The 9,549-nt window shown below is 36.9% G+C and overlaps 1 protein-coding gene across 1 annotated transcript in view; it reads right to left on the bottom strand.

The window, feature by feature from the left end:
- Window positions 1–1,843: 1,843 nt before the first annotated feature.
- The window catches only part of LOC103510635 (apoptosis-resistant E3 ubiquitin protein ligase 1), a 34,727-nt gene continuing 27,021 nt past the window's right edge, over window positions 1,844–9,549 (bottom strand). Inside the window, exons 14-17 of the mRNA XM_026824632.1 lie at window positions 8,390–8,515; window positions 7,750–7,938; window positions 3,429–3,688; window positions 1,844–2,634 (exon numbers count right to left, since the gene is read on the bottom strand). Coding sequence (XP_026680433.1) covers window positions 2,532–2,634; window positions 3,429–3,688; window positions 7,750–7,938; window positions 8,390–8,515 — 678 coding nt within the window. The 3' untranslated portion in view covers window positions 1,844–2,531. The remainder of the gene's footprint in view (window positions 2,635–3,428; window positions 3,689–7,749; window positions 7,939–8,389; window positions 8,516–9,549) is intronic.

The following is a 9,549-nucleotide window of genomic DNA, read 5'->3' as shown; positions in this document are numbered from 1 at the left end:
TTGGAAAAATCCTACAATGCTGCAGTGAGCACCAAAGTTGTGACATAATAACACAAAGAAACTGCATTTACAAAAAAACGAGAGTTGATCTTTAATACTTTAATAGGTATTTATTTTATTTATTCCAACGGGGAATTTTCGTTCTTGCCTAGATATCATGGAGGTAGTTGTAGAGCCCTAAAGGTCTGGAGCGGAAACGTGGACGATGAGGAAGAAAGAAGAGAAATATTTGGAGAGCTTCGAGATGTGGGGTGTGGAGAAGGCTGGAAGGAATCATAAGTGGTCAGATAGAGTCAGGAATGAGAAGAAGTGCTGAGAAGAGTTCTGTTGAAGAGAAAAGAGAAATAGGTACTGAGAACCATATGGTGAACAGGTAAAGAAGTTGGCTGGGTCACATAATCCTGAGAAGAGATTGTCTGCAGAGAAGAATCCATGGAAGGAGAGCTGAGAGGAAAGAGTCTAAGAGATCAATTAGGAAGAAAGAGGTTTGGAATGCTGAGAGATGTGCTGAATGGAAGAACGTTCGAACAAATGAAGGAGGACGCCCAATATCGCGAAAAGTGGAGAACGTCGTGTTGAAACCTGTCCTAGGACAGATCTACATCTATAATAATATTATTTAAAGGTCTGGTACCAGACGTTAATAAGGTTATACAAATCCAAGTATGGAGGCAAAAGAATCGACAGTTTTGAAAATCCATCGTCAGGATAGACAGCCATTCATTTCGAAGAAAAACTGCTCAAAAATTATCCCCCGGGAAAGAATCGAACCCACAACCTATCACATGTGTACCAGTGTACCTCCAAGCTTGCAAGGGAGGCGCGCTAACCGTTCGTGTGCAGCGGGCAGCGGGCTTTTTAACGCGCATATCAATCGATGTAATTTCCCGCCAATCAGATGTTGATGAATTTTGCCCGCCAATTTAAATTTGAAAGATCTAGAAATTTCGAAAATGACAGAAACTTCCATGATAGGTGATAGGTGTATAGGACTGCCACTGCTAGGGGAGGGGAATAAATTTCAATTTCATTAGCTTTAACATTCATTGCACCCAAAATCAAAGGTCTAGGTACCTTTTCTCATTTCGAAAGTGTAAATATAAATATAAAGGTAAGTACCAAGTATCTACCTATTATAATACTTTGAAGTTGTTGACACACGTGTTGTCCAAGACAGGCACCCGTACAGATACCCACCACCCTCGGCATTGCTTAACATAATAACATGTCTAGAGATGCTGATTAGCTGATATGCAAAGTACAAAATGGGTGGAAAAAAACACGCTGTTTATTAGTCCTCACCATCAAATTTCCTTTTTCGGACAACTTTAATTACAAATAAAAAAATCCATCTACATTTCTTGGAAGATTTGGTATAATATTGGGGTTTTCAACTAAAGGCTGCCATTTTTTCCCTTCTCCTTCCGATTTTATCCATTGGTCATTTTATCCATTGTAGCTTGTCATGTGTCAGTTTTTTATGTAATTAAATACGTGTAAAAGACGAGTCGAGATCTAGAGCTGTAAATTTTACCTCATAATATACCAGTTAAATGTTTAAATAAATTCTGCACGTTGGTACACTATACTGAGTATAGGTATCTACTCAGGAAGGAGGACTACCTCATTCTAAAAATAAATTTCAAATTCTAGACAGAGATAAGGTAATCTAAAAAATAAATAAAACATTAAGAACAATAACCTACATAGAATATACGAAAATATCACAGGAATTTGTTACTAAAACTAAAGTAGGTATTTTCCTTAAAACTATCTCGATGGGAAGGTAATCTAAAAAATAAATAAAACATTAAGAACAATAACCTACATAGAATATACGAAAATATCACAGGAATTTGTTACTAAAACTAAATAAGTAGGTATTTTCCTTAAAACTATTTCGATGGGAAACTTACTTAATACATAATAACAGAAAGATAAAATGTCTCCTACCTATTATAGAAGATCATTTTATATTCTGTCCGTTTTAGCTTGAAATTTTTTGGAATCATGTTCAAAAATCTCAAGCTATGTAGATTTTAATTTGGAATATTAATCAGCCTCACTGGATTCATACTGAGATCAAAAGAAACCTCCTTGAAAATATTGCACATCCAATAAAAAAAAGTTGTGATTATGTCAAAATATTGCAAAGGTACAAGATTATGAAGTTGCTTTGAAGAATAGACCACTGTTCTGATCATCTCTAACCAATAACAACATCTCTTTAAAGAAGAAGAAAAGAAAAGTTAGATAAGAAACTTTGAAAGAAAGAGAACTGATTCTGTCAAAAAATAAAATTAGTAATGTCTTGGAGACGAACTGCTAAATGTCAGAAATATCTTCCAACATCAAGTCTCAGAATAACATAGGAGGATATAGTAGGGCAGTCCAGCGACTGGCCAGATGTAAACACCACTTGCGTCCAGTTGGATAAAATGCAAGTCCACACCACAATATTCAACAGCGGTATGGACACAGCTTAATTAATACCTTTGACACTACGAGTATACCTTGCACATTCTAGGAATCTAGGCCAAACCAAAACCTTCACTTCCCTCATTGATAGCAGTGATCAAAGCTTTCTCAAACTTCTCATAATTATCATAGGTTGGTAGACATAGCTGATTTGAGCTGAAACAAGGAATGAACAATTAGAAATTACTTGAGAGCTCTTTCCAAAATGACATCGTCACCTTAAGGCCTTGATAGCAGTGATCAAAGCTTTCTCAAACTTCTCATAATTATCATAGGTTGGTAGACATAGCTGATTTGAGCTGAAACAAGGAATGAAAAATTAGAAATTACTTGAGAGCACTTTCCAAAATGACATGTTACCTTAAGGTCCGTTTTCACTTGTCGTGAGTTTCATCCGATTATTTTCTGTAATTTAAATGGGAGTGTTCCCACTACAAAGGACACAATATTTTTTTTTTTCTCTCTCTCGAACGAGACAAAATCTTCTGTAGGCAATGTAATTTAAATGAGTGTTCCCACTACGCAACGACACGATTTTTTTTTTTATTTTTTTTTTCTGAGCAAATGAAACAACTGTGTTTATACCTACCTGCCGTGAGCCAAACCGTCCCCACACGAACCAGTCCACTCCAGACCAAACCAGTCCGACCCAAATAATATTAGGCCAAACCAGTCCCGCCCAGGACAGACCAATCCGGTCCAGAGAACGACCGGGCCCCCAACATGTAGTTATAAAATAATAGAAATTTTAAAAAGTCGGAATACCTACATCCCTATCGAAAAAAAAGCTATGTGTCAAGCATTTTTATAACTAATGTAAAACATAGGCAGGCGGATCATACTGCTAGAAAAACAACTTCTGAAAATTTCCTTTTTTTTGTCAAGTTTTGTCAAAATGGGACAAATCGTCCCTTGAAAACGGTTATTCAATTACACTCATATGTAATTACCATGTATGTGCTACAGGTAAACTATTGTGCGCCTGAATGTAACTAATACTGAACTTGGGCTTGAGCTGAGCAAACCCTCCCGGTGGTAATTGAGATGACCCCGTAGTGAATTGAAGTAGTCTAGCCCGCTCCTCAGTAGTGAAATTCTGTAGAGCGGTCCAGAACCATTGCAACAACTTGGGATGAGGAAAACTAGATGCCACCACGTGATGGGCTAGGAGATCTGCTATACTGTAGTCACTGGTACCGCATAGGAGCAGCTGAGAACAGAAGAACATTGCTGAGAACAAGTACAGTGATACACACTGATTTGCACTTTAGAACGATTTGTACACCTTTGATCTTTGATGAAAATTGCCAAAAATGTTCAATATACGAGCATGAAATTTTCAATCAATTTCGTCCTCGATCAAGCATTCGGAGATCACGCAGAAGCCTTTTTAAGAAATTGTCAGCTCCCATGGCGTAGTGGTCACTGCGCTTTTACACGCGGGAGACCCGGGTTCGATTCCCAGTCACGGAATCAAATGATTGATTCCGTGACTGGCTGTTGACCGGTGCCAACATGGTAGGTATCTCAGCCTCGTGAGGAAAATGAGTAGCTATGACATAGAAATAAATGCGCATAGCGACCGGTGCCAGCATGGTAGGTAAACATGTGATTTTAGGATTATTAGATATTGGGAAAATCCTACAATGCTGCAGTGAGCACCAAAGTTGTGACATAATAACACAAAGAAACTGCATTTACATTACATAACTACGCCGACCCTATTTAAATAGGCAAAGGTTAGGAAGAAGAAGAACGACCAAACGGTTTGGCCGATTTTGATAACATTAGGCAAACATATTTAACACTTCTGAGCAACCTCAGAAACCAACCAACTTCTGAGCAACCTTCGGCTACGAAGAAGCAACAACAATGATGATGATTTAACACTTAAAAGACATTTGCATTTTTTTGCTCATTTAATTTTGGACCAGATTGGATCTTTGGAAATCCGCAGAAGACTAGGTATATTCTATTTTCCTGAGTGAGTTGTACAGTTTGACCACTGCCCTTGTTGATTCTCCTCACTTCACTGTAGAAATAGGTTTGCTTGTCTTTGAAAGATTCAGAACCTCCTGTAAAGAATGAGTATTTTCCAATATTTAACATTTTAGCACAAAATCTCAATCTTCTCGCCGATCTGATGAGACTGATGAGAGGCATACTACGGGGATGGGCATGCTACGACACAGAGACCACACGAGTCTAATGTGGCAGTTGTTTTATTGCCACGAAATAAAAACGACGCTGGAACACTCATCTTTATAAAAACAGAACTTACCGATGTTACGTAGCAAGAACCTAGTGAATGAGGCAGCTATTAGAGTTCTATCGTTAGAATAAAGTTCTATTTTAACTTGTGGGTGTGGGTTGGTGTGGGTGTGTGGTGGGATGGGTGTGGTGTGTGTGTGTGTGGTGATTTGGTGTGTGGTGGATGTGGTGTGTGGTGTGATGGGATGTGTGTGATGGGTGTGGTGTGTGTGGGGGGTGTATTTGTGTGTGTGTGGTGGTCCCGTACAAAGGACGGGTCAACCACTAGTACGAGCATAAAATTTTCAATCAATTTCGTCCTCCATTAAGCATTCGGGGATCACGCAGAAGCCTTTTTAAGAAATTGTGTAACTATAACTACACCGAAGTCAGCTGCCATGGCGTAGTGGTCACTGCGCTCGCCTTACACGCGGGAGACCCGGGTTCGATTCCCGGCGGGGAAATGATTGATTCCGTGACTGGCTGTTGCGGGGCCCACTCAGCTATGACATATAAATGCGCATAGCGACCGGAATTAAAAAATAATTTCGCTATATTTTTTTATATTTTATTATCTTTGTGTTAAATAAAAAATTGAAAATCATGAGAATTGTTAATTTGTGAAAAAATTTCCTTCTTTTTGCCAAGTTTTGTCAAAATGGGACAAATCGTCCCCTGAAAACGGTTATTCAATTACACTGATATGTAATTGAAGTAGACACAGGCAAATGAATAAAATACTCACAGATTCAAGAAACTTATCTCTGTTGACTTTGATCATGACTACACCTTGACCACTGCCCTTGTTGATTCTCCTCACTTCACTGTAGAAATAGGTTTGCTTGTCTTTGAAAGATTCAGAACCTCCTGTAAAGAATGAATATTTTCCAATATTTAACATTTTAGCACAAAATCTCAATCTTCTCGCCGATCTGATGAGAGGCATGCTACGACACAGAGACCACACGAGTCTAATGTGGCAGTTGTTTTATTGCCACGAAATAAAAACGACGCTGAAACACTCATCTTTATAAAAACAGAACTTACCGATGTTACGTAGCAGAAACCTAGTGAATGAGGCAGCTATTAGAGTTCTATCGTTAGAATAAAGTTCTATTTTAACTTGCGTATCATCCAAGCTAAATGTAGATTGATGTGGATACAGTGCGTTGTCTGACGTGAATGTAATCTGTGGGATAAAACAAAAGAAACTGTAAGCTAGATATACATTATTAAAAGAACAAACAAAGACAGGTCCAAGTTCTATCTTGCGGATTTTGCATTGAATAGTATTTGTCTGATTGTTTTTATTTCCGTTTTACACCATTACTCCCTACTGGCCTACTCCTTACCAGTTTGTCCAATTTTTGTTGAAATTTCGCAGATACGTGAAACAAATTAAGGCAATTTGCCGATTAAATTAAAAATTAAGTTTATCTTCACGAATATCAAAAAGATTTATTTTTAGATTTCTCCCTGTAAAACTTACCTTAGTTGAGGGACTGAGCCGATAGGTGACCAACTTCTTGGGTATTACATAACTACGCCGACCCTATTTAAATAGGCAAAGGTTAGGAAGAAGAAGAACGACCAAACGGTTTGGCCGATTTTGATAACATTTGGCAAACATATTTAACACTTCTGAGCAACCTCAGAAACAAACCAACCAACCAACCAACCAACCAACTTCTGAGCAACCTTCGGCTACGAAGAAGCAACAACAATGATGATGATTTAACACTTAAAGGACATTTGCATTTTTTTTTTCTCATTTAATTTTGAACCCGATTGAATCTTTGGGAATCCGCAGAAGACTAGGTATATTTTATTTTCCTGAGTTTTTGTTGAAATTTCGCAGATACGTGAAACAAATTAAGGCAATTTGCCGATTAAATTAAAAATTAAGTTTATCTTCACGAATATCAAGAAGATTTATTTTTAGATTTCTCCCTGTAACTTACCTTAGTTGAGGGACTGAGCCGATAGGAGACCAACTTCTTGGGAATAAACTTGAGAAAGTACTCCCGTATGATGACTTGCTTGGGACAGAGGTTGACTATAACTTTCCTAGGTCTGGACAGTGGAGTTCCATTCATATGAATTAGATACGCTACATAACTAACATGACGCTCGGACATCTTGGCTTCTAAACTCAATGCTTCCGAACCTGTTGGGAAAATAGTTTTCTTTCATCCCATATAGAAAAAAAGTCGATTGGATAAAATTTAATTTTGTGATTTTTCAAAGATTTTGCGTGGACGTTCTCATATGCAAAGTGCAAAATGGGTGGAAAAAACACGCCGTAGTCATCACCATCAAATTTCCTTTTTCGGACAACTTTAATTACAAATAAAATAATAATCTATCTACATATTAGGTAATAATGAGATACACAGTAATATTATTTTGAGATCTTTTCCTCCAGTTTGATTATAAAAATCAATCAATTATAATTAGGGAAAAAATAGCTCCTATATCCTACAACAATTCCTACAGGCAAAAATAGTAGGTCATAAAAGTAGATAAAATACAATGCTGTTGAAAATGAGCTCCCATTAATCAATACATACATACATACCTACAACGATACACAGTAATATTATTTTGAGATCTTTTCCTCCAGTTTGATTATAAAAATCAATCAATTATAATTAGGGAAAAAATAGCTCCTATCTCCTACAATTCCTACAGGCAAAAATAGTAGGTCATAAAAAAGTAGATAAAATACATTGCTGTTGAAAATGAGCTCCCATTAAACAATACATACCTACAATATGTATAGGTAAATAATGCTTTTACACTGATATGATAAGAGATAACACTATAAGAACTGAGATGATCTACCTCTAAAGAATTCTAAAGCCAAGGAACAAAAGGTATATTTTTTTCTTTCCACTAAAATTCTTTGATCTTACTAATCGACATACTGTTGTCATATCTTAAATATTGATACAATAAACACCAACTTACATATACCTATGGTAATCTAATGTACAGTTTACTAAACTAGTAATATCTTACCTCCAGTTCATTTTCATCGAATATACAGAGGAGATTATCGGGAATGAGATCATTGAGGCCTTTGAGGAATGCTTCCACTTCATCCTTGACAGAACTGACCAGTCTATACCTCGCCAGTGCATCCAGATAGCTTAGCTTGTTCTCATCAGTCACTGGGATCTTGCTGCCGTTTGGTATTAGCTCTACTGTCTGGGGATAGTTACATGCCCATATTAGTTCAAGAAACCCGAATTTAAAAATTGGAAGCAAAAGTCGAGTTAGCTTGGGAGGTAGGCGATATATCAAACAGATAAGGTTCGTTCTCGGAACGGCTGGCTTTACCTTATCCTGTCCTCCTTCTCTCTTCGATTTCCGTTGTTATAATTCAAACCTCTTTAAAGGAAAGGAAAAAAGTCAACAATACATATACCTAATACCTATGTAATACACAATACCTCGGCTGGGATTGAACCCACGCCCTCCTGTTTACCAGGCGAGCGCCTTGACCACTACACCACCGAGGCAGGTTCGTTCTCGGAATGGCTGGCTTTACCCTATCCTGTCCTCCTTCTCTCTTTGATTTCCGTTGTTATAGTTCAAACCTCTTTAAAGGAAAGGAAAAAAGTCAACAATATACCTAATACCTATGTAATACACGTACCTTGGATGACGTATAGTCAGGACTGTACACTTCGTCTTCAAAACATATGGATAAATTTGCAACATCATTCTCCAACATATATTTTATTTTCCTATTGTACAGATCTGGGTCATCAAACTGGAAGTGCTGAAACCAGAATGATCACAAGATATAGGGAACTAACTATTTATTGGATGATACTTGATAGAGATAGGTATGTAATTTTTATTTTTTCACGATGTTTTTTTTTTTTTTTTTTTTATTATTTTTATAATACAAAAGGGTAGCAAAGAAAGTTCGACTGGTGGGCAAATACTTTGGAATACTTACTAGACAATACAATACAATACTTACTAGACGATACAATACATACTGGACAGTACAATACAATACTTACTAGACAATACAATACTTACTGGACAGTACAATACAATATTTACTAGACAATACAATACTTACTAGACAGTACAATACAAATAATACAATACTAGACAGTACAATACAAATAATACAATACTAGACAGTACAATATAATCGAATACTTACTGGACAGTACAATACAATCGAAGGCACCGTTGGATATAGTACTATTGTACAGATCTGGGTCATCAAACTGGAAGTGCTGAAACCAGAATGATCACAAGATATAGGGAACTAACTATTTATTGGATGATAGAGACAGGTACCTATGTAATTTTTATTTTTTCACGATATAAGAGGAGACAATTTTATTTATTAGAAAATGTGTTTCTTAATGCCAATATCCGCTTTCATTTTGAAACAGTCCATAAATTAATCATGAAAACTTTTCATTTTACACGCATTCTGGTACATAAATGTAAAAAAAAGTGTATTCTGGTGTCACAGATTATGATAAATAATTCCCAATACTTACTAGACAGTACAATACAATACTTACTAGACAGTACAATACAATACTTACTAGACAGTACAATACAATACTTACTAGACAATACAATACAATACTTACTGGACAGTACAATACAATCGAAGGCACCGTTGGATATAGTGACACCCCGATATTGCACTACAATCTGATAGAGGCCACAGTATGGAAACACAAGACATAACTTCACCTGCTTCTGTTTCTCATTGTAGAGGAAGTTTTGTGAGAGCTCCTCGCTACCGTCACCTTCACTTCCTCCGCTCTGAAAGTAATA

The sequence above is a fragment of the Diaphorina citri genome, unplaced genomic scaffold (genome assembly GCF_000475195.1).
Source record: "Diaphorina citri unplaced genomic scaffold, Diaci psyllid genome assembly version 1.1 scaffold625, whole genome shotgun sequence".
NCBI classification, from domain to species: Eukaryota; Metazoa; Arthropoda; class Insecta; order Hemiptera; family Psyllidae; genus Diaphorina; species Diaphorina citri.
The sequence above is the reverse complement of the archived record's forward strand: the minus strand, read 5'-3'. Positions and strand labels throughout refer to the sequence as shown.